This window comes from Poromitra crassiceps (assembly GCF_964638095.1).
Source record: "Poromitra crassiceps genome assembly, chromosome: 2".
NCBI lineage: Eukaryota > Metazoa > Chordata > Actinopteri > Beryciformes > Melamphaidae > Poromitra > Poromitra crassiceps.
In genome coordinates this window covers 96,023,346-96,050,115 of record NC_139624.1, presented here as the reverse complement: position 1 = coordinate 96,050,115, position 26,770 = coordinate 96,023,346, and the positions used below count along the sequence as shown (strand labels likewise).

At 42.0% G+C, this 26,770-nt stretch overlaps 1 protein-coding gene across 1 annotated transcript in view; it reads right to left on the bottom strand.

Moving 5' to 3' along the window:
- Positions 1-356: 356 nt before the first annotated feature.
- Positions 357-26,770, bottom strand: part of LOC310794803 (uncharacterized protein) — a 35,651-nt gene continuing 9,237 nt past the window's right edge. Inside the window, exons 2-7 of the mRNA XM_083656853.1 lie at positions 21,597-21,800; positions 13,138-13,188; positions 8,790-8,831; positions 7,328-7,765; positions 6,151-6,220; positions 357-1,732 (exon numbers count right to left, since the gene is read on the bottom strand). Coding sequence (XP_083512979.1) covers positions 1,651-1,732; positions 6,151-6,220; positions 7,328-7,765; positions 8,790-8,831; positions 13,138-13,188; positions 21,597-21,800 — 887 coding nt within the window. The 3' untranslated portion in view covers positions 357-1,650. The remainder of the gene's footprint in view (positions 1,733-6,150; positions 6,221-7,327; positions 7,766-8,789; positions 8,832-13,137; positions 13,189-21,596; positions 21,801-26,770) is intronic.

Here is a 26,770-nt window from a genome sequence, read left to right as displayed (position 1 = left end):
CACAGTAAAGTGATGTCATTGTCTGAACTCACCAGACTGTTCTATTAGTTGCCTTTACCCACTTACTCATTATATCCCCATTACTGATCATTATTTATCAAAAATCTCATTGTGTAAATATTTTGTGAAAACAGCAATAGTTATCCCTACAATATTGTCACAATATTGATACTGAGGTATTTGGTAAAAAAATATATATACTGTATATATATATATATTATACATACAGTATATATATATATATATTATACATACAGTATATATATACAGTATATATATATATATATATATATATATATATATATACTGTATATATAATATATATATAATATATATATATAATGGTATTTGGTGATTTTGTCCATATTGCCCAGCCCTATCTTGTTTTAATAAAAGTACTTAAAAGTGAACTATAGAGTACCGCTGGGATGACATATTTCTGTAGGCTTAACCAGAAATCGCCGCCATGTTGGGTCATCAGGGTAAAAGTCGATGGGGTTTTAGAATGGGGATTTTGGTTAAATGCATGAAACAAGGTCTGTGGTTAACAGAAGTTTTAAACGTTTTCAGAAAATCACTTTAAAAAAATGCATTTGCGCTTCAAAAGTCATAAAAATGGCCCACATTTGTGAAGATTATCCTGCTGAACACAAATTACCACTCCCATAAACTTTTGTCAACTACAGACCTTATTTCATGCATTTAACCAAAATCCCCATTCTAAAACCCCATCGCCTTTTCCCCTGACGAACCCAAGTGCTACTTGCAGACTCATTCCTGCGGTACTCCATTGCAGTGGTTCTCAACCAGCGGGTCGGGACCCCCCAGAGGGTCACGAGATTATTTTGTGGGGTCGCGGGATGATTGTCAAAAGAGAAAAATGTGTTGTTGTTTTTTTTGTCCCATGATGATTAAATGGTTGAGAACCTCTATTGCTCTATTGCAGTGGTTCTCAAACTTTTTGAGCCGCGACCCCCAAAAAACTTCAGGCTGGGGTCCGCAATCCCCCCTCTTGCCACTACCCAACCCAACGACAGTGCGCACACATTCACACACTGATTTCACTCACTCACTGAAATCGTTTTTATACTTTATATAGCTTTATAATACATTCAATCATTGGTATGGGAGATTTAATAATCAATGGAGGAAAATCATTTTTATCTTTTCTTTTTTGATAACGATCTCACGACCCCCAGGTTGAGAACCACTGCTCTACTGTATTGCAAAGACGTATTAAGTGTCTGGAATTGCTTCTTTTCATTTTGCACTCATTGATGCTTCCAGCACCTTAAGAAAGATGGAGCCGGGTGGAGCGCTACTTATCTTGCATAATAAAAGTGCTTGTGACAGCTCACATGTGGCTTTGACTTACAAATGAACATTTAGCCCACTTTGTAGAAAACACAGATATGGTGTATCGCCATTCATCCTAAAAATACAGAGATATGATTTTTGGTCCATATCACCCAACCCTACTGAAAATACTATCCGTATCGGCCATACAAAATTAAAACTCTTATGTTCAGCACATAATTCCTACAAAAACATCAGTCTTTCAGTTCCGTGTCTGTTGGCTTGGTCCTACTGCAATCCCATGGTAATCCTGTCTCCTGCCGTGCGATGCGTGGTGCGCTAACACGTGGTGCGCTAACACGTGGGTCCAGGAGGGTTCATGGGGATCTGTTCCTCTGCTGTCGGCTCCGAGCCGGCAGGCTGCTGCTGCCTCCTCCTGGGGACAAGGAGCCAGCCAGTGATGAGAGTATGACAAGGAGCCGGCCAATCATGATGATGATGATGACATTATGACAAGTACAAACCATACAGGCAGTGTGCGAAATACCCGGTGGCAATCGGGGGTCCCCCCCAGTGTTGGGGGTAACTCATTACAAAAGTAACATATTACATGTAATATATTACTTTTAGCAGTAACTCAGTTATGTAACGTATTACCAATATGATTTCAGTAATATTATACGAGTTACTTTGTCAACACGTTACAAATTGAGTTTTTTTTTAAATCAAAGCACATATTTAAATAAAGATACAATCATTTCCTAATCAAATTGTGTGTTTTTATGCAAATAACCACTATAGATGACAATAACAAAGGAAAAGGATAACATTTAGAATTTGGGACAGTTTACACTGACTTCAAGACGCTTGAAATTATTTTTCGGAATGGTTCCGGGGCGGCGATGTCATTCTGCTACTGCAGTTATTTAGCTGAAAGTAAAAGTAGTGGAATAAGTAACGAGTTACTCTACACAGACAGTAATATTGTAAAGTAACTTATTACTTTCAAATGAAATTAACTAGTAATATATAGTATATTACATTTTGAAAGTAACTTGCCCAACCCTACCTAGTGCCCTGGTGTCTCCTCCGGTACGTGTACCGCACTGTAGATGCTACCATTATGTATGTGTAATGTTTAATTGTATGTTTAATTAGGTATATGCACTGTAGATGCTACCATTATGTATGTGTAATGTTTAATTGTATGTTTAATTAGGTATATGCACTGTAGATGCTACCATTATGTATGTGTAATGTTTAATTGTATGTTTAATTAGGTATATGCACTGTAGATGCTACCATTATGTATGTGTAATGTTTAATTGTATGTTTAATTAGGTATATGCACTGTAGATGCTACCATTATGTATGTGTAATGTTTAATTGTATGTTTAATTAGGTATATGCACTGTAGATGCTACCATTATGTATGTGTAATGTTTAATTGTATGTTTAATTAGGTATATGCACTGTAGATGCTACCATTATGTATGTGTAATGTTTAATTGTATGTTTAATTAGGTATATGCACTGTAGATGCTACCATTATGTATGTGTAATGTTTAATTGTATGTTTAATTAGGTATATGCACTGTAGATGCTACCATTATGTATGTGTAATGTTTAATTGTATGTTTAATTAGGTATATGCACTGTAGATGCTACCATTATGTATGTGTAATGTTTAATTGTATGTTTAATTAGGTATATGCACTGTAGATGCTACCATTATGTATGTGTAATGTTTAATTGTATGTTTAATTAGGTATATGCACTGTAGATGCTACCATTATGTATGTGTAATGTTTAATTGTATGTTTAATTAGGTATATGCACTGTAGATGCTACCATTATGTATGTGTAATGTTTAATTGTATGTTTAATTAGGTATATGCTATTTGCACCTGTACGTCAAATACATCGAATTCAAAATGTTTAAGTACGTCCAAAGTATGCACATGACATGTGCACCTATGTGCAGTGAATATGCCACTATCTCTGACTTGTCTTATCACTCTACTGCCTTATTGCTTGTTGTGTCTCTTGTTGTTTTTGCACTCATATGCCCTGTTATATTTGTATTATGTTGTAAACGGAGTTCACAGCACAAGAATTTCACACGTGATACTTGTACTACGGAATGACAATAAAAATCTTGAATCTTGAATCTTGTTTTCGTTGTTCTGATTCTACTTTTTAGAAGTGGATTGAACGTTAGCAAGTCCACCCCTAGAGCTATAACGATTAATCGATCGACAGAAAATTAACGTGATGTCACTGATCAAGCTACGTCACTGATCAAGAGCTCTGCCAATAGAAAGGGAGGAAAATTGGGAGTCTACAGCTGGCCTTTTTGGTTTGTATGGAACTGTATCGGTATGTGAGAAGAGAAGAGGAATTACTCAGATTCACAGTAAATGTCAGGACTTTGACCTGGATTCCTCAAGAACACAGCTAATTTCCAATATATATTGATTTACAGCAGAAAAAAGTGTAAAAAGTGTTGAGTATCTCTTTCATATTTCATTAACACTAACCAAATAAAGGACGTTAGAGTAACGTTCGTTAGGTTCATAAACTGTTCATGTTTATCTGTGGTGAGAGTTTCATCATTGTAATTCACCACTATCCTGCCTCGCTTAATTGCTGTTATTTTAATGTGTGTAGCCTATGCAGTGGAAAACGAAATGTCATGCTTCTCAATCAGAAGAAATGTCTGGCTATGCATATAACATTCAGCAGGAATCCACCTCCACCGCCACAGCTTTCTATCAACAACACTTTTCTCAAAGCTGTCCCCAAACTCAAGATCCTTGGTCTCATCATACAGAATGACCTTCGCTGGAACAGCCAGGGAGATGCCATAACAGCAAACGCTAATAGGAAATTGTTTTTCCTGAAGCGTCTCAGGTGCTTTTCTGTCCCCACTGATGACCTACTAACCATAAACATTGGATATATACGACCTTTACTGGAGTATGCTGCCCCCTCCTGGAATGCTGGCATCACACAAGTCCTCTCACTCCAACTGGAGCGGGTACAGAAGAGGGCCTGTCGCATCATCCTCGGCCCCAAATATGACCACTACTCATTTGCCCTGTCAACACCAGGGCTCACAGACCTGGCTACCCGACGTGAGCAGATCTGCTTAGCATTTGCCCAAAATCTACAAACCTCCCAGTTTGCCAGCTGGCTACCCCCAACAACACGACTACAAATCTCTGGCCGTAGAACCCGGAACCGTGAAAAACTGAACAATCCCCTCACAAAAACAGGTCGCCATCAGAACTCTCCCATACCATACCTTACTAGACTACTGAACCACCTCCATACCCCATAACATGTCCTGTTGGTCTGGTCTCCTTTTGTTTATGACTGAAAGCTATATTTTAATTTGAAGCTATGTACTTATGTCTGTATTTTAACCTGTGACCATTATGTATTTTAGCAGGGCTCATGTTTGATTTTTAACCTGTAAACTGGTCAGTCTACTGACTGCTATGTGCCAAATGAAGTACTACTACTACTCAAATGGTGTAATTTATCACGGAGAACGCGTTGCGGACGCAAAACAATGATGCGCCATGATAGTTTTTGTTTCTTTTAAACAGTCAAATGTTTTTTGTCTGTTTTGTCTGTTTAAAAGAAACAAAAACTATCATTTGAACTAAGAAGACATAATGAACCTGATTGAGCTATCACGATGCGCCATGGTGCCAAGTTGCAATTGCTATTTTACGGAGGACTTTACACCTAGATGTAGATGTAAGATTTAAGTTCTAACTTACAGTATGCCTACGTTGTAACTAGTTCACTTGGTGCAACCCATACATACATATACTGTATATTTTTAGTAGTGCGTAAACTTGGACTTAGTGAGACTTTACGCTCAAACTAAGCTACGTTTCAAATTACGCACAGCTGGTGCAACCCACTGCAGCTCCTTAAATGTGAATATTTTCTGGTTTCTTTACTCCTCTATGACAGTAAACTGAATATATTTGGGTTGTGGACAAAATAAGACATTTTTCAGACATCATCTTGGGCTTTGGGAAACACAGATCGTCATTTTTCACCATTTGTGAAATTGCATAGACCAAACAACTAATCGATTAGTCGAGAAAATAATCGTCAGATTAATCGATAATGAAAATAATCATTAGTTGCAGCCCTATCCACCTCAACAAGTCGTTTCGTCTTGTATTCGGTCTCCAAATAATATATATTTTTAAACAACTGAAACATTATGAGACAATTTAGATAATTCTACTTGCTTGTAACTTGACTTGTTTCAGGATTTTTGGGGAGAAATAAGAGTCTGTAGCTGCGCTACTGTATATGGAGCCTTTTAATCAGAACAGAAATACCGTACCTCATATAAACGCCTCAATGAAATTTTAATCCGTTTGAGACTGCTAGTTAATCCAGTTGATACAATTCCGTAAAATAGACATTCTGATCGCTTTCTTTGGTTGGAATATTTTAGCGTCAATAATGTCTTGTAAATAACTTACTTATTAATTACATTAATTAACTTTTTTTCTGGCAGAACAAAACTATATGCTGTAATGAAACTGTTGCTTCATCAGAAAGAACAGCAGTAAAGTGATAACCATGCCAAGCACCCGACGCATGTATGTATGTAACCGCAGCTCCTGTCTGGAAACAAGGCAGAAAAACTCGGATCTAGAAAATTCTTGAAGTGAGACGATTTGCATTAGAAACAACTTTTTTTTCCACTTGTTCAGGCGAAAAATAAGATTCTAAGACTCGATACAAGCTCTGATAACATGTTGAGATTTTTTTTATATATTTTTTATCTCTTCAACCATCCACGGCAGCCTATCTTACCTTTTCCACCAGAGGGCAGCGAGCACGAACAGACCGCAGATGACCAGCAGGGCTGCCACAGTGCTCACTCCTGATGGGGAAAAAATAAATAAAAAATAGAAGATGGAAGAGTAGACTTGAACAGAAGCTAATAGTGAAATGCTAGTTATGAGGACGCTATTATTAAAGTTCCAAAGACTTTGAAATCTCACAGGACTGATTTTAACTCAACTTTGTGTAAAGATTTGGCATTTTGGCACTGTGTTCAATGTTTTACACATTACACTGATTAGACTGCAGGAGGTGCCATGGAGTCAAATTTTCAACCTTTCAAAGTAACTCCATCTAGGTCAGGGGTGTCAAACATGCGGCCAGAACCGACCCGCCAAAGGGTCCAATCCGGCCCACATGTTTTCTGTATTCATCACTAAATGGTAAACTATTTTCAGCATTACAATTGATGGCAACTGTGCAATTCTCTATAGTCAAGGTCCTTGACTAAATAGAGAATTGCACAGTTGCCGTTGCACTGTTAAAGACAGTAGATTTGATCATTTGTTTGAATGTAGCTGAGATAACCCTATGTGGAAACGTGTTCTTAAAATGAAACCAGAATTTTTTGAGGTTTTGTCATTCATAGGGCTGCCTGCATAATGTAGGAGACAGCATGTTTCACTTCTATGCCAATCTGGGAACCCAGAGTCTATTTGTATTTGAAAAATAGACTCTGGGAACCCAGAGTCTATTTGTATTTGAAAAATAGACTCTGGGAGAGCCCTAGCTTTTTCCCAGCTTCCTGTACAGCGCGCCTCTCCTGCCACCGTCACTTCTTTTTCCGCGTCCGTTTCGGCTATTCGCTGATAACGTTAGCGCACAAACACACTGCATAGAAGACGTCAACTAGTCTCACAACAACAGTGGAAAAATTACTGGAGTTGTAGTTGTTGTGATTAGTAGTATCGCCAAAGTTGCGGCGCAAGTTGCTATTCAGTGGAGCACAGACGCGGAAAAGGAAGTGACGGTGGCAGGAGAGGCGCGCTGTACAGGAAGCCGGGGAAAAAGGTAGGGCTGTCCCAGAGTCTATTTTTCAAATACAAATAGACTCTGGGTTCCCAGATTGCTTCTATGCATAATAACACCACTGATGAGATGTATTTGTTTGGCTTGCTTGGACAAAAGCCACAGTCTAGAAGCTCACTGAGAACGATGGTGCCACTGTGCCCCTCTGTGGTGTCATTGCCCGGAGAAACGATTGCGGTGTGAGAGGGGGCCACGGTGGACTGAAGAGAGGGGGCCACGGTGGACTGAAGAGAGGGGGCCACGGTGGACTGAAGAGAGGGGGCCATGGTGGACTGAAGAGAGGGGGCCGTGGTGGACTGAAGAGAGGGGGCCACGGTGGACTGAAGAGAGGGGCCCATGGTGGACTGAAGAGAGGGGGCCACGGTGGACTGAAGAGAGGGGGCCGTGGTGGACTGAAGAGAGGGGGCCACGGTGGACTGAAGAGAGGGGGCCATGGGGGACTGAAGAGAGGGGGCCATGGTGGACTGAAGAGAGGGGGCCACGGTGGACTGAAAAGAGGGGGCCACGGTGGACCGAAGCGTCGTCCCATCCGTCCGTTCCACCTCAGCCGAAGGACCTACCGGGAGAGCAGAGACAAAGAGGAGGGGTGAGGTTTCCCTGAGTATCCATCTCTCCTGAACAGTGCTGGGTTGTCACTGCCTGGTCCTACACAGTCCCTATACGACCATGATGCTCTGATGAAGGCCATGAGGCCGAAACGTTGGCATGTGTTTTTTGACATGGCCAAATAAATTGGTGATATAGAGATGAGATTTCCTTCCAACTGACAGTTGCACAAGGGTCTTGTGACCTTGGGTAGTGGGGTTTGAAAGCTCGCTATTAAATATATATATAAAAAAAGAAAAAGATCCTTCGGTCAAACTGTTTTCCTTGAAAATGGCAGTTGTCTTGTTCTGTGTTTGTGTTGGTGTGCCCAGCCATCACAGCACTCGCTATCTGCCCCTGCTGGTTGGAAGCTAAAGTATAGGCCTACTGAAACAACAAACACAAGATGTACGACTCGGTGTAGGACCAGCAACCAGCAGGGGCCGATAGTGATCGCTGTGAGGGCTGGAAGGAAAGTGAAAGTTGAGGATTCCATATATTAAAATTATGTTTAACAGCATCGATCTTTCAAACCCCACCGCCCAAGTTCACAAGATCATTGTGCAACTGTGAGTATTTTTGAACTGTATTTGCCACACAGACAAAGTTGTTTTGCTGGCCACAGCTTGAGTCTTACTTGTGAACTTTTCTAATCGTTGTGTAAAGGACTGTGTAGGAACGCAGTCGTGAAAGGGGCTAAGGCAGGTGGAGCAGTGTTACAGGGCAGGACGTACCCCGTCTATGGACTGTGGGTTCGGACCGCAGAGCGGGAGAGGTCGGCAAAGCTGGAGAGGTCGGCAAGGGCGGAGAGGTCGTCAAGGGCGGAGAGGTCGACAAGGGCGGAGAGGTCGGCAAAGCTGGAGAGGTCAGCAAAGCTGGAGAGGTCAGCAAAGCTGGAGAGGTCAGCAAAGCTGGAGAGGTCAGCAAAGCTGGAGAGGTCAGCAAAGCTGGAGAGCTTGGCAGAGTGGTGGTGTTTTCTTCTTCTGCTTTGTCACCTGGACTCTGAGCCATCTGGGAGGCAGGAGAGGCCGCTGTGGCTGAGAGAAGAAGTCCCGGTCAGGTTAAAACATCTCTGAACCTGGTCAGACCTGGTATTAACATGTGTCTTGGCCCTGGTTAGACCTGGTATTAACATGTTAGCCTAGGTAAACCCAGCCCCCACGTGACCTGCTCTCTCAGTTCCCAGTCACTAGTCCTTGTGACTGTAAGCAGGGTGAGCCTGAGAGCAGGTCACTGGGGGCTGGGTTTACCCAGGCTATTAACATGTGTCTTGGCCCTGGTCAGACCTGGTATTAACATGTGTCTTGGCCCTGGTCAGACCTGGTATTAACATGTGTCTTGGCCCTGGTCAGACCTGGTATTAACATGTGTCTTGGCCCTGGTCAGACCTGGTATTATCATGTGTCTTGGCCCTGGTTAGACCTGGTATTATCATGCGTCTTGGCCCTGGTTAGACCTGGTATTATCATGTGTCTTGGCCCTGGTTAGACCTGGTATTATCATGCGTCTTGGCCCTGGTCAGACCTGATATTATCATGTGTCTTGGCCCTGGTTAGACCTGGTATTATCATGCGTCTTGGCCCTGGTCAGACCTGGTATTATCATGTGTCTTGGCCCTGGTTAGACCTGGTATTATCATGCGTCTTGGCCCTGGTCAGACCTGGTATTATCATGTGTCTTGGCCCTGGTTAGACCTGGTATTAACATGTGTCTTGGCCCTGGTCAGACCTGGTATTAACATGTTTCTTGGCCCTGGTCAGGCCTGGTATTAACATGTGTCTTGACCCTGGTCAGACCTGGTATTATCATGTGTCTTGACCCTGGTCAGACCTGGTATTATCATGTTTCTTGGCCCTGGTCAGACCTGGTATTATCATGTGTCTTGGCCCTGGTCAGACCTGGTATTATCATGTGTCTTGGCCCTGGTCAGACCTGGTATTATCATGTGTCTTGACCCTGGTCAGGCCTGGTATTAACATGTGTCTTGACCCTGGTCAGACCTGGTATTATCATGTGTCTTGGCCCTGGTTAGACCTGGTATTATCATGCGTCTTGGCCCTGGTCAGACCTGGTATTATCATGTGTCTTGGCCCTGGTTAGACCTGGTATTAACATGTGTCTTGGCCCTGCTCAGGCCTGGTATTAACATGTGTCTTGGCCCTGGTCAGACCTGGTATTAACATGTTTCTTGGCCCTGGTCAGGCCTGGTATTAACATGTGTCTTGACCCTGGTCAGACCTGGTATTATCATGTGTCTTGACCCTGGTCAGACCTGGTATTATCATGTTTCTTGGCCCTGGTCAGACCTGGTATTATCATGTGTCTTGGCCCTGGTCAGACCTGGTATTATCATGTGTCTTGGCCCTGGTCAGGCCTGGTATTAACATGTGTCTTGACCCTGGTCAGACCTGGTATTATCATGTGTCTTGGCCCTGCTCAGATGGTGTATTAACATGAGTCTTGGTTATCATATTAGGTTCATTTAATTTAGTATTGATTCATTACACCATTCAATTTTATCTTCCATACATCGTCACACACCACTTAATCAAAGGACCGCACGTTAAGGTTAAGGTTTTATAGGGGTTAATCCTCTACACTACGCTGTGAGCGCTGAATCCACATGTCCTCGAGTGGCCGCCTCCCGGGTGGGGTCGTCAAAAAGGGCCTTTCTGTGTGGAGTTTGCATGTTCTCCCCGTGCCCCCTGGGGGTTTCCTTCATATAGGAACCCCACACCAAAACATGCAATATCCTGGTCGCTGATGTGGTGCCTCCTCTGGTCGTTAGGGGCGCCTGTTCGGAGGGAGGGGAACACGTTGGAATAGCGTGAACCTCCCACGTACTATGTCCTACCGGTGAAGCTTCCCCTGTCAGGTGAAAAGAAGCGGCTGGCTAACTGCCCATGTCTCGGAAGAAGCATGGAGCCAGTTTCGGCTCTCCCCAGATTGGCAGAGGGTGGAGCAACAACCAGGATAAATAAATTAAAATTAGCACCAACGGGGGATAAAAAATCGGGGGGGGGGGGGGGGGGGATGAATATATATATAAAAAAATCGTCTACACTAATTAGGTTCTAGATCACCCTGATTGGTTGCTTTAGATTTTTAAATAAGGGAGAAGGAGGGGAGGTCATCTTAAAGATTTTAACAAGATAATTTAACTTTTTTTATGGGAAAAACCATCAGACACAAATTATTATTCAAAGTAGAGTATTTGATATACATCTTTAGGTGGTCTTTAAGGAGTCATGGGAAATGTCAGTTGGATGCTTTGCAAATTAGGACCATAAATCCTTAACAACATGAAAAACAACTTTGTCCCTGGCTCTTATTTCTTTACACAGCACTTTACAAGCTGATTACCGCTTCACCGCATGCCAACGATAGGAGACGCAGATCATTCATTGTAATTGTTTAGAACAGCTCAATAATACAAGGGCCAAGTCATGCGTACAATAACCCATTAGTGGCTCTAAATGGCTCTCCAGTAGGCTACCAAACGTGATTCTGGAACGAAATGCAGTCGGGCAACGAGCTCGAGCGATTCATTGATTGATTGATTGATTCGCCCAACGTAGACACAAAGGTGCGATGAGCGCTCGCATGGAAGGCGCTCAAAGACACCAGGAAGATCTGGACCTCAAATCTATCTCGGAGGCTCAAGAAGAGGATTTTTGTCGCTACCATAGAGACCATATTGCTCTGTGGGAGCGAGACATGGACCCTCTCCAAGGCCACATCAAAATCTATCGATGGATGCTACATTGGCATTCAACATCTGCTGGACGCAGCACGTCTCGAACAAGTATCTCTATGGTGACCTACCACCTCTCACTAGAAAAATAAGAGACACACGACTACAGCTAGCAACTCTGCGCGAGACACCCTGAGCTGCCTGCTAGCCGAGTCATTCTGTGGGAACCAACTCATGGAAGGATGAACCCTGGGAGACCACTAAAGACCATGGTCAACACCCTAAAAGAGGACTGCTGAGCTGCAACAACTGGGAAGCTGCGTACGCTGATGGAAGCACGAGACGTGTGGAAGGTCCGACATCGTGCCCGACGGCGGCCATCCTGGCCTGAGTCGACGCAGTGAGTGAGTGAGTGAGTGCCCAACGTAGGCTGTCAATTCAGCGGAGGTCAAACGCGCTCGTATGATATGAGGAGATTAATCAAAATGCTAAGTTACCACAAATAAAGCCAAATAGGAGCAAAGAGTGAGTGCAGGAGAGCCTGGCTGACGCAGGTGCCAGGTGTGGAGAGGGCGAGATGAAGGTGCGTAATGCGTATTGCTGGAGATTCAAGTCACACGCACACCTCTCCACTCTCCTGACAGTTATTACTTTGCCTTGTTTTTTCATCAAGACAATGTCCAGGAGATATTGGCTCATAATGTGTTCCACACATGCAGATAGATGGAGCGTGCTGCTGTCTGTGTTTCAATAACGAAAGCGTCCTTACTGAGAATAACATGCATGCCTGTTGAATGCCGACCAATAGACCAGAACTGCACATCCAAAGCGTCAAGGCCGCGCCCCTTTTTGGGGGATAGAAAGAATGAATAGCGTTGTTGTGATGGTATTTTTGCCGTGTTTTTAGCTAGCATAGACAAAATACCAATTCATTAATTTCGGGTTCAAGTGTTTTTTTGGTTTGATAAACATGTCTACTAATTATTTTGCGACCTTGCCCGAACCTGAACGGTCGAGATATATGAATAAATTAAGGTTGACTGGACTGTCGTCATGTCCGTTCAGCCTGAGTCAAAGAGGATTTCCGCATTCCCCCAAAAAGGGGCGCGGTGCAGTGCGATGACGCGTTGCAGTTCTGGTCTATTAGATATTCTTGCTGCAAAGTCGGCCTCTTAATGACAACACTGGAATAAAGATCGTACTAGCAGAATCCCTGATACACACACAGACACAGACACACACACACAAACACACACACACACACACACACACACACACACACACAAAACATACACACACTTTAAAGTAGCCGCCCTTTGCCCTGATGGAAGGTTAAATAAGGGATTTGGAAAGGAATTGATAGGCAACAACTTCACTATTTATATTTGTCTAGTTTCAAGTTGATAAGCATAAGCCCTTTGAGAGAATGAAAAACAAAGTATCGGTAGCTACATACAAACAGGTGTGTCCAAATATAATACAAATACACATACACACACACGCATGCACGCACGCACGCATGCACACACACGCGCGCACACACGCATGCACGCACGCACACACACACAGACACACACACACACACACACACACACACAGACACACACACAGACACATGCACGCACGCACACACACACACACAGCCTTACCGCTTCGTGCCTCTGTCGTCATCTTTGTGGTTTGGGTTATTTTTGGATTTCCTGAAAGAGGACATAAGACGCACTTTACAGCATAAATCCACTAAATACAGCATGAAGCAGTCAGCCTGGAAACATAAATCCACTAAATACAGCATGAAGCAGCCAGCCTAGAAACATAAATCCACTAAATATAGCATGAAACATAAATCCCCTGAATGCAGAATGAAGCAGCTAGCCTGGAAACATAAATCCACTGAATGCAGAATGAAGCAGCTAGCCTGGAAACATAAATCCACTGAATACAGCATGAAGCAGCTAGCCTGGAAACATAAATCCACTAATACAGCATGAAGCAGCCAGCCTGTAAACATAAATCCACTGAATGCAGCATGAAGCAGCTAGCCTGGAAACATAAATCCACTAAATACAGCATGAAGCAGCCAGCCTGGAAACATAAATCCACTGAATACAGCATGAAGCAGCTAGCCTGGAAACATAAATCCACTAAATACAGCATGAAGCAGCTAGCCTGGAAACATAAATCCACTAAATACAGCATGAAGCAGCTAGCCTGGAAACATAAATCCACTGAATACAGCATGAAGCAGCTAGCCTGGAAACATAAATCCACTAAATACAGCATGAAGCAGCTAGCCTGGAAACATAAATCCACTAAATACAGCATGAAGCAGCTAGCCTGGAAACATAAATCCACTAAGTACAGCATGAAGCAGCTAGCCTGGAAACATAAATCCACTGAATGCAGAATAAAGCAGCTAGCCTGGAAACATAAATCCACTGAATACAGCATGAAGCAGCCAGCCTAGAAACATAAATCCACTGAATGCAGAATGAAGCAGCTAGCCTGGAAACATAAATCCACTGAATGCAGAATGAAGCAGCCAGCCTGGAAACATAAATCCACTGAATGCAGAATGAAGCAGGCAGCCTGGAAAAATAAATCCACTAAATACAGCATGAAGCAGCTAGCCTGGAAACATAAATCCACTAAGTACAGCATGAAGCAGCTAGCCTGGAAACATAAATCCCCTGAATGCAGAATGAAGCAGCTAGCCTGGAAACATAAATCCCCTGAATGCAGCATGAAGCAGTCAGCCTGGAAACATAAATCCACTGAATGCAGAATGAAGCAGCTAGCATGGAAACATAAATCCCCTGAATGCAGCATGAAGCAGTCAACCTGGAAACATAAATCCACTAAATATAGCATGAAGCAGCCAGCCTGGAAACATAAATCCACTGAATGCAGAATGAAGCAGTCAGCCTGGAAACATAAATCCACTGAATGCCGAATGAAGCAGTCAGCCTGGAAACATAAATCCACTGAATGCAGAATGAAGCAGCTAGCCTAGAAACATAAATCCACTGAATGCAGAATGAAGCAGCTAGCCTAGAAACATAAATCCACTGAATGCAGAATGAAGCAGCCAGCCTGGAAACATAAATCCACTGAATGCAGCATGAAGCAGCCAGCCTGGAAACATAAATCCACTGAATGCAGAATGAAGCAGCCAGCCTGGAAACATAAATCCACTGAATGCAGAATGAAGCAGCTAGCCTGGAAACATAAATCCACTAAGTACAGCATGAAGCAGTCAGCCTGGAAACATAAATCCACTGAATGCAGAATGAAGCAGGTAGCCTGGAAACATAAATCCACTGAATGCAGAATGAAGCAGCCAGCCTGGAAACATAAATCCACTGAATGCAGAATGAAGCAGCCAGCCTGGACACATAAATCCACTGAATGCAGAATGAAGCAGCCAGCCTGGAAACATAAATCCACTGAATGCAGAATGAAGCAGTCAGCCTGGAAACATAAATCCACTGAATGCAGAATGAAGCAGGTAGCCTGGAAACATAAATCCACTGAATGCAGAATGAAGCAGCTAGCCTGGAAACATAAATCCACTGAATGCAGAATGAAGCAGTCAGCCTGGACACATAAATCCACTGAATGCAGAATGAAGCAGCTAGCCTGGAAACATAAATCCACTGAATGCAGAATGAAGCAGCTAGCCTGGAAACATAAATCCACTGAATGCAGCATGAAGCAGTCAGCCTGGAAACATAAATCCACTGAATGCAGAATGAAGCAGTCAGCCTGGAAACATAAATCCACTGAATGCAGAATGAAGCAGCCAGCCTGGAAACATAAATCCACTGAATGCAGAATGAAGCAGCCAGCCTGGAAACATAAATCCACTGAATGCAGAATGAAGCAGCCAGCCTAGAAACATAAATCCACTGAATGCAGAATGAAGCAGCTAGCCTGGAAACATAAATCCACTAAATACAGCATGAAGCAGCCAGCCTGGAAACATAAATCCACTGAATGCAGAATGAAGCAGTCAGCCTGGAAACATAAATCCACTGAATGCAGAATGAAGCAGTCAGCCTGGAAACATAAATCCACTGAATGCAGAATGAAGCAGTCAGCCTGGAAACATAAATCCACTGAATGCAGAATGAAGCAGTCAGCCTGGAAACATAAATCCACTGAATGCAGAATGAAGCAGTCAGCCTGGAAACATAAATCCACTGAATGCAGAATGAAGCAGCCAGCCTGGAAACATAAATCCACTGAATGCAGAATGAAGCAGCTAGCCTGGAAACATAAATCCACTGAATGCAGAATGAAGCAGTCAGCCTGGAAACATAAATCCACTGAATGCAGAATGAAGCAGTCAGCCTGGACACATAAATCCACTGAATGCAGAATGAAGCAGTCAACCTGGACACATAAATCCACTGAGTGAAGCATGAAGCAGCTAGCCTGGAAACATAAATCCACTGAATTAAGCATGAAGCAGTCAGCCTGGAAACATAAATCCACTGAGTGAAGCATGAAGCAGCTAGCCTGGAAACATAAATCCACTGAATGAAGCATGAAGCAGTCAGCCTGGAAACATAAATCCACTGAATGAAGCATGAAGCAGTCAGCCTGGAAACATAAATCCACTGAATGCAGAATGAAGCAGTCAGCCTGGAAACATAAATCCACTGAGTGAAGCATGAAGCAGTCAGCCTGGAAACATAAATCCACTGAATGCAGAATGAAGCAGCTAGCCTGGAAACATAAATCCACTAAGTACAGCATGAAGCAGCTAGCCTGGAAACATAAATCCACTGAATGCAGAATGAAGCAGCTAGCCTGGAAACATAAATCCACTGAATGCAGAATGAAGCAGCTAGCCTGGAAACATAAATCCACTGAATGCAGAATGAAGCAGCTAGCCTGGAAACATAAATCCACTGAATGCAGCATGAAGCAGCTAGCCTGGAAACATAAATCCACTGAATGCAGAATGAAGCAGCTAGCCTGGAAACATAAATCCACTAAGTACAGCATGAAGCAGTCAGCCTGGAAACATAAATCCACTGAATGCAGAATGAAGCAGCTAGCCTGGAAACATAAATCCACTAAGTACAGCATGAAGCAGCTAGCCTGGAAACATAAATCCACTGAATGCAGAATGAAGCAGCTAGCCTGGAAACATAAATCCACTAAGTACAGCATGAAGCAGCTAGCCTGGAAACATAAATCCACTGAATGCAGAATGAAGCAGCTAGCCTAGAAACATAAATCCACTGAATGCAGAACGAAGCAGCTAGCCTGGAAACATAAATCCACTGAATGCAGAATGAAGCAGTCAGCCTGGAAACATAAATCCACTGAATGAAGCATGAAACAGCCAGCCTGGAAACATAAATCCACTGAATGCACTGAATGGACGCTCGTTTACATTTGACCCAACACTCATATTACCTACCACTCTTATTCTGTTATTCTGCACTGGAGCTGCAGGGGGAGGTCCAGCTGCAAATGGCTATATTTCAGCTAAATGATGTATTTTCATGTCAACGTGGCATCTCAGGGCTTGTGGAGACTTGGATTATGCCAGGTGAGCAGTACGGAAGCATTTCATGTATTTTTTTTGTGTTTTCTATTTTTAATTTAACGTTTTTTCTCATGGCCCCCTTCATACTCAGCAGCTCTCTACTTGCCTGATGCGGCTGGTCTTCATTTGCACATTTGCATGTAGTACACTGACTGTATGCAAGTACCTCATACAACCTCACATCAAAAGATCTGAACTATCCCTTTAAAGCAGGGGTCTTCGCCCTTTTTCAGCCAAAGGAAGGACCCCTTGGTTGTTAGAGAAACACAACAGGGACCCCTACGATTTAAACATTTAACATGTATAATCCAGCACACACATGCACCTGTATATCACAACTGACACTTCTTTTTAATAGATTACATCAAAAGGCAAGAATGAGCGAACAACATGTTTCGCATATTGCACACACACACACACACACACACACACACACACACACACACACACACACACACACACACACACACACACACACACACACACACACACACACACACACACACACACACACACACACACACACACACACACACGCACACACACACACACACACACATCTAAAAATAGTCCATGGGCCAGACCAGATTCCGGTACCACTCAAGGTTTTAATAAGATATATGTCTGTAGAATAGATGATATTTTGGTATGATAGCCAATCCTGAGTGGTAGCTGATACCTAGTTATCAGCTCATGAAGTTAACCACTCCCTAAAGTAAATTGCATTTTAGACGCTGGTGCATATCCTGGTTAGGCTCATGGTCAGGACATTTTTCAATATTCTGTTTGGTCTCAATTTAAAGGAGACCTTCTTAGCTTTCATTTAAGGCCAGTTGTGAAATGTTCTGACAAATATAGAGCTCACTAGAGTTCTTCAAACCGTCAATGACACACATTTTCCAACAATTTTCGTCTAAACTATGTAGTTTCTTTTAGCCCCGTAGCATCAAGGGACATCAGAGACACAAAAGACAAAACCTGGAATACTCTCAAGACTCCATGGATTCAGGAAATGTATAATATAGCCATACTATGTCATTGTGAGATGTGATTGTAGGTCTTAAATTAGAAGAATGACTGTGGCAGAAATCTTGCATATTATATGTCTTCAAGTCCTTGGGCCAGACCAAATGAAGAATATGCTTAGAGAGACTGAGTCTGAAGGTAAACATTTAATCCAAACTGCAATAACTATGTAAAATATAGTATATAAATAAATAAATATCTTAATTTTTAGAATGTAACATGTTGAACGCCATAAAGGCTAAAGATAAGAAGAACTGATACATGTGGCTGAAGAAGTGAATGAGCCAACAAGCTAGCTAGGGATGTGTGATTGAAATTGTGGAAAAGCTCCTAATATATTCTCATTGGGCCTCTTACCTGTCACTCTTCAGAACTACCTATCAGTCACAGCCACATCAGATTTGATCAATTTCATGTGCTTGTTAACGAAAAGGTGTTTGAGCAGGCTGAGACTGTTAGTTGTTGAATTTCTGTCATGAAGAGACAGTTCAGTAGAGTTTTAAGAAGTGGCTTGTTGCTGTTGTGTGTCTGCAGCTATATAAGTGCCAAACTTTGCACCAGTTAATGTGTTTAATTATCTGTTTATGTTTATAATGCTCCTCTACACAGTTTATTTAGTATTGCAGTTTAAGCAACTAATGATAATATGGATACTGATAGTAAGAAATACTAATGTTCATTTAGCCACTGCATATTAGTGTGTAGAAATGTGCTTTTTATTTAGTTTTGGTAGAATATATCCAGTTTTTAGCTTGGCTTATTTTTCCTTTATATAGAACCATACACTAGTACAAGTGGAAAGTTTTGACGGTATCGTGACAACATTTAATTAATATACTCCAAACCAAGTTTAATGCCTCATCCCTAACCAGACGTCTGTGGCCATTCAACCTTAGACTTTTTTTCACAAATTACTGACAGGTTAATACACGTTTTGCATCGAAGTAATGATGATTTCTGAGTGTATGTTACAGTTTAAAACTGGCTGAATCTGACTACCGGTGAACAAGAAAGTAACAGCTCACGACCAAATCAACCACAGATGGAGTGCATAATCCACTGTTCTGATGATACAGATAAGCTGGTTTCACCACAAAGTGTTGACTCCTGGAGAACTCTGCTCAGGTCAGCTCAGATATAAAATCATGCATCGCTTTTGGAACTGGCAAAAGACATTCCTGAGGGACAGATTCCAGCAATCTACTATCACGGAAAGTGTCGCAGTATCTTCACTCTGAAGAAAGATCTCGAGTCTCAAGAACTGCGAGCTAATGCAAAGTTCAGGAGTGCAGCCACAAAGAAAATGGACAGCAGAATCCTTGGCATTGTGAGTAGAGACCTTGTAGCAGCTGAAGGACACTACCATAGGTCATGCTATACTGTACACCAAGGAGGAGGTTTCCCAATAAGTGGTTGCCAGCAATGAAGATGATGATGCTGCAACAGCCCAGTATGACGCTGCTGTGAATCGGCCATACAATTAGATATTCCTCTTCATCTGGATGGAGCTTTTTGGCAGTCCTCAAGTGATGACAACGACTGCTCTCACTTCACTTGTCATATTGTCATGCTGACGAAGCCTTCTAGGCGAAACGTTCATCACCTTGCTTGCCCACAATAAATAAGATATTTTTTCTTAAACCGTGTGTGCCGGGACATCTGTCACCTACTGGTTCAATGAACTGCCTAGGAATTGTCCAAGTCAAGGAATCAACCAAGAAGCACATCAGACGAAAGCTGGAGAGTGAGTTTGCTGGAGCCTTGCATATCTTCCCTGATGCGGAAGGAAAACTCCTCCTCTTTCCAGATAATCTCTACATGAGGGAACTTGCCAAAGAAAACCAGTCTCTCATAAGGGAGCTGCAGACCCTGAAAAGTATCTGTGCTCTAGATGTTACAGCCAAAGCAGCCATCAAATTGAGAGTAGACATAAAGAGCCAAGATGTTCCTCAAGCTTGGCCACCTGAAGTCAAACCAGAAGCAGAATGTCCTACCATTCGCTCATTGTCTTCCTGTACTATCTACTCACGCATCATGCATCCCAGAGAGTTCAGCAGCTTCTGAAATCATGACATAGTGTATGTATATGCAGTGACATGTGGAAAGACCAAGCCTTCCAAGCACATAATTCTGCCATTCAGTGTCAAGTCATTGACAGGGAATGTAGAGCTGATAAACATCCTCAACCGACTTGGTCACAGTGTGTCCTATTCACAGATGGAAGAGATTGAAACTGCTCTGTGTCTTCAGAAACTCTCATCAGGGAGTGACATTGCCTTACCGGCAAACATCCATCCTGGTATATTCACAACTTTAGCCTGGGACAATATCGATCGTCTTGAAGAAACTGTTAGTGGTGAGGGAACATCTCACAGAGTCAATGGGATTGCTGTGCAAGCAAAGGCAGTCAAGCCAATTCCTGTCAAATCCGTGTCCACTGTTGCCAGAGAGATCCAGAAGCTGACTTTGAACTCGGGGAGTCAGATGACGAGAGAGACGAGTTTGATGATTGACACAGTGTGGTGTTGTTATTACAGTGCACTCCTCTTATAGTGATTATGTTGGGACGGGTCAAATTGATCACTATAAGCGGATGGCCTAACTGATTTTTTCCTGTTTCTTTATTTAGGATAGGATAGACTTTTATTGTCCCGAAGGAAATTTGTCTTGGACATACACCTTATGGCTGCTGTTTGGCAGGCAACACATACATACAGACAATACATACAGCACATACATCGGAACTATTACAGTAACAGTTAGCAAAATTGCACACTGCCCAAAAAGTACAATCCAATGCATAAAAGAGATCAAATATATATTTGCTAAAAACAGAATTGCACATTACCCAGATTGCACAACACTGTAGCCTTCTGTATTTAGATTAAAATAGGTAAAAACTAATATAAAAATGCACAACTGGCCTTAAATGAAAGCTAAGAAGGTCCCCTTTAAATAGGATCAAAGACAATATTATAAGACATTGAAAAATGTCATGACCATGAGCTTAAACCAGGATATGCACCAGCGTCTAAAATGCAATTTACTTTAGGGCACTGTTAACTTCATAAGCTGATAACTAGGTATCAGCTACCACTCAGGAATGGCTATCATACCAAAATAGAATCTACGGACATGTATCTTATCAAAAATTATAAGCAAGTGTTGCCACCTTGAGTGGTACCGACAAGTGAAATTTTGAGCTCTGGCCCATGGACTAAAACTATAAACAGTTTTGCAGTCATTCATTTAGTTTGACAGTTATTGAGAGTTGATTTGAGTTCAGTTGTGGACCAGTGATTTCATTCATGCACAAATGACATCGCCGGTCCACAACTGAACTCCAATCAACTCTCAATAACTGTCAAACTAAATTAATGCCTGCAAAACTGTTTACAGTTTTTAGTTGTGTGTGTCTATTGATGTGCAAAATGAATGAGCATTGTTTTTCAAGAACGTGTCCCTTTTTCCCTGCACAATGCATTTTGAAATATGAACTTTAAAGGTAAAGAGTCTTACCGATGCACACGAGTGAGGGTTTGCTCCACTGATGCCCGTTGGGGGTTTTCGTGCACTTGATGAGGTTGGAGGTTCCTGCCTTCCTCAGGTAGCCGGGTTCACACGTGTAGCGGAATGTACCCCTTTTGTCACAGCACCTCTCTGCCTGTGGAGGTAGGGTCAGTGTGAGTCTGTCTGGCTGAGGACAGGGACAGTCACAGACGTCTGCAGGGAAACACACAGAGGTAGGGTCAGTGTGGGTCTGTCCTTCTCTAGAGGCTGAGGACAGGGACAGTCACAGACGTCTGCAGGGAAACACACAGAGGTAGGGTCAGCTTGGGTCTGTCCTTCTCTAGAGGCTGAGGACAGGGACAGTCACAGACGTCTGCAGGGAAACACACAGAGGTAGGGTCAGTGTGGGTCTGTCCTCTAGAGGCTGAGGACAGGGACAGTCACAGACGTCTGCAGGGAAACACACAGAGGTAGGGTCAGTGTGGGTCTGTCCTTCTCTAGAGGCTGAGGACAGGGACAGTCACAGACGTCTGCAGGGAAACACACAGAGGTAGGGTCAGCTTGGGTCTGTCCTTCTCTAGAGGCTGAGGACAGGGACAGTCACAGACGTCTGCAGGGAAACACACAGAGGTAGGGTCAGTGTGGGTCTGTCCTCTAGAGGCTGAGGACAGGGACAGTCACAGACGTCTGCAGAGAAACACACAGAGGTAGGGTCAGTTTGGGTCTGTCCTTCTCTAGAGGCTGAGGACAGGGACAGTCACAGACGTCTGCAGGGAAACACACAGAGGTAGGGTCAGCTTGGGTCTGTCCTTCTCTAGAGGCTGAGGACAGGGACAGTCACAGACGTCTGCAGAGAAACACACAGAGGTAGGGTCAGTGTGGGTCTGTCCTTCTCTAGAGGCTGAGGACAGGGACAGTCACAGACGTCTGCAGGGAAACACCCAAGATGACCAACGTGGGCCGAAGAGATGTTGAGGGAGACAGAAACAGGGGGGGGGGGGGGGGGGGGTGTATAGAACTTAGGAAAAGAAGCTTGGTGAAATTAGTGTTTTGTAGGGATGTCACGATATATCGCGATATCAAAACGTGACAATATGTATCGTTGAGATGAAATCTCATATCGTGAGAAAAAGAAGCTGAACATGGTGGCACTGATCTGCATCTGATTGCATGCTCGCTCTCCTTTTCATTGCTTTGTTTGAACAGACGAGGGACGTTACAGACACGGAGGATGAAAATGGTGAAATTACTCAAATTAGCGTGGAGGATGCCCCCTCAACTTACAAATCGATCGCAAAAAATATTGTTAAAATATCGTATCGTATCGTTATCGTGAACCCAATATCGTGTATCGTATTGCATCGTGAACTGAGTGTATCGTGACACCCCTAGTGTTTTGTGAGTCAATATATTCATATAGCAACAAAAGAGAAAAATATTTATATTTTAAGCTTGAGCTACATTATCATCTATTTTCCTTCATTGTGATATCCTGATGCACAACACTTTGAGGAAGTGCTTAAAGGAGAATTTTGTTTTTTTACACCACGGACCTTATTTCCAGCTTAAAATATGATGTTTTACTCACCCAAATAACTTTGGTTTCATTCGGCATCCTCAAACAGGCTATAACGGGCGCAAACGGGGCAAGGTGCATGTGCTCTGTAAATAACACATGTTCTGTCACATCGCGGTTCATTATGGTTGTTATATAATTATGAGAACATGAAATAGATATCTAACTAACCTCCTGTGCTGCCGAGTGCCGACAGCCTGCTCTGTTTGCTGTCCGAGTGTCCATCACATAGATAACACCTCCCGCTTTATCTCCCGCTGCTGTTTATTGTTGTCGATATGTGGCCTTATTCCACACGAGCGGCAATTGAATTGAATCGTCCATAATCTTGACATCAGATCATATCTATATGCCAAGCTAGGCTGCTAAGCTAAGCTGCTAAGCTACAACAACAAAACAGACGAGTCAACTCTGACCTGCCCCGGATGTGTTTCAGAAGAAGCAGTGAGAAGCGCTTCTGTTAGATAAACCACAGAAGAAGAACGAGATGGGCGAAAATACATCATAAAGTATTTTGATACAAATTACAAATACTTGCTCAAAAAATGTATCACAATACAAATACAAAATACCTGTCTGAAAATGTATTTGAGATACAAATACGTATTTTGTATTTTGAAAATACATGAAAATACATTTTATAAAAACTTATAAAGAGCTGCAACGATTAGTCAATTCATAGATGAATTGCCAAATATTAAATTAATTGCCTATTTTGATGATCTATTAATCATTTAGAGACATTTCTTTAAGGAAAATGTCCTAATTCTCTGATTTCAGCTATTCAAAAGTGAAATTTTCTGGTTTCCTTAGACAGTAAATCCTCTCTTTAGTCCTCTGTCACACTATGTGTACTCCCTAACACACTGCAGTTCTTCCATTTTAGTTTTAGTTGTTTTTCAGTAGAACTAATTTCTCCTTCAGCTCAGCTGTTAATCACCTTCTGTGAGGGCTTTTGACTTAAAGGCAGCATTTCTGCATGTTAACCTCAAGTTTTGGAACTTTGACTATGTTTAGCCATAGATATCTGACATCATAACACAATATATAAATAACTGAAATAGGTAAAAGGCATAGTAGGTCCCCTTTAAACAACTTCACATTCACCACCATGTCAGTAACTTGTCGTCACAGTATTTATTTAACGTGCAAACATATTTATACAACTAGAAAAGGTTACATTTCAGGAATTGAATGCCCTGATGCACATCCTGTCTAAGGTTGTGAAATTGTGAATTGGTGAGAGGAACGATGAGAAACTGCATCTCAAACAAAAAAGGCCTTCCATGAAATTGGACTCTTGTTCAAATCCTTACATCCTTAAAATGACTTCCCCTCCTTCTGCTTCATAAACAAAATCCAAAACAACCTGGCTATCTAGAACATAATTACTAAAGAACAATCACTCACTGAATACAACTTTCCACTATCAGCAGTGGTAACACCATTCTAGTGTCAAAATCTGCACAGCCATCATTATGCACAGTGAAGCTCAGACATCCTTGTAGCAACAGAAATACATTTTTGATTTTCATTAGGGTACTTTGGTGTTCAGTTATAGTTTGTCAGTATAACTAATTTCTCCATCTATTCAAATCAGGTTTATGACAGTTAGGTGTTTTTCAGTACAACTAATTTCTCCTATTCAAATCAAGTTTCAGTTTAGTTCAGCTAGGTTTTTTTTCAGTACAACTTATTTCTCAATCTATTCATATCAGGTTTTAGTATAGTTCAGTTAGTTAGTTTTTTTCCCAGTACAACTTATTTCTTCAGCTATTCACATCAGGTTTCAGTTTAGTTCAGTTAGTTAGTTTTTCAATACAACTTCTTTCTCAATCTATTCTGAATCATATCAGCTTTCAGTTTAGTTCAGTTAGTTGTTTTTCAGTACAACTTATTTCTCTATCTATTCTGAATCATATCAGGTTTCAGTTTAGTTCAGTTAGTTGTTTTTTCAACTTATTTCTCCATCTATTCATATCAGGTTTCAGTTTAGTTCACTTAGTTGTTTTTAGTACAACTAATTTCTCCATCTTTTCACATCAGGTTTCAGTTCAGTTAGTTGTTTTTCAATACACCTTATTTCTCCATCTTTTCATATCAGGTTTCAGTTCAGTTTAGTTCACTTAGTTGTTTTTAGTACAACTAATTTCTCCTATTCAAATCAGGTTTCAGTTCAGTCCAGTTAGTTGTTTTTTAGTACAAGTAATTACTCTGTTTATTCATATCAGGTTTCAGTTTAGTTCACTTAGTTGTTTTTAGTACAACTAATTTCTCCATCTTTTCACATCAGGTTTCAGTTCAGTTAGTTGTTTTTCAATACACCTTATTTCTCCATCTTTTCATATCAGAGTTCAGTTTAGTTCACTTAGTTGTTTTTAGTACAACTAATTTCTCCTATTCAAATCAGGTTTCAGTTCAGTCCAGTTAGTTGTTTTTTAGTACAAGTAATTTCTCTGTTTATTCATATCAGGTTTCAGTTTAGTTCACTTAGTTGTTTTTAGTACAACTAATTTCTCCATCTTTAGTTTAAACCTGTGTCAATGTTTACATGTGTCAATTTGAGAATAAAAAGAAAAATGTATTTTATGTATTTGAAATACACAAAATACAAGATCTGAAAGTATCTTGATACAAATTACATCTCATTTTTCTCTGCCCAGCCAAATACAAATTACAAAATACAAAAAAGTAGTTGAAATACGTATTTCAAATACAAGTATTTCAAAGCCCATCCGGGGCAGGTCAGAGTTGACTCGTTAGTTAGAACGCTAATTCATGTTCTCATAATTATAAAACAACCATAATGAACCGCGATGTGACAGAAAATGTGTTATTTACAGAGCGCATGCACCTTGCCCCGTTTGCGCCCGTTATAGCCTGTTTGAGGATGCTACTCCGAGCTCAAAATCTTCTGTGGACATCCGAATGAAACCAAAGTTATTTGGGTGAGTAAAACATCATATTTTAAGCTGGAAATAAGGTCCGTGGTGTAAAAAACCGAAATTCTCCTTTAACAGACCTCCAGCACCAAGCCCCCCAGACATTCAACCAGCAGAAACCCATCTCCACATCAGTTGTGACATACCCAGTAGAGAGGAGATCAGAAAGGCCGTACACAAACTACACAAACGGAAAGGCAGCAGGACCAGATCACATCCCGGCAGAACTGTTACCAACAGATGTGGGTGTGTTCCACACTGTAGGGCTGCTGCACTCACTCTTCAGAAATATCTGGGAAGAGGAAGAAATACCGGCGGATTGGGAAGAGGGCTTTATCATCAAGATACCTAAGAAAGGAGACCTGGGTAATTGTTCCAACTATAGAGGGATTACCCTACTCTCTGTGCCAGGTAAAGTGTTCAACAGAGTCATCTTAGATAGAACGAAGGATGCAGTTGACCAACAGCTAAGAGACCAACAAGTCGGATTTAGGAAGAGCCCTTCCTGTGTCGACCAGATTGCCACTCTTCGCATCATCATCATCGAGCAATCATTAGAATGGTCTTCCTCACTGTATGTCAACTTTGTTGACTATGAAAAAGCATCTGACAGTGTGAATAGGGAGACCCTTTGGAAGTTCTTGAGACATCATGGAGTGCCCACT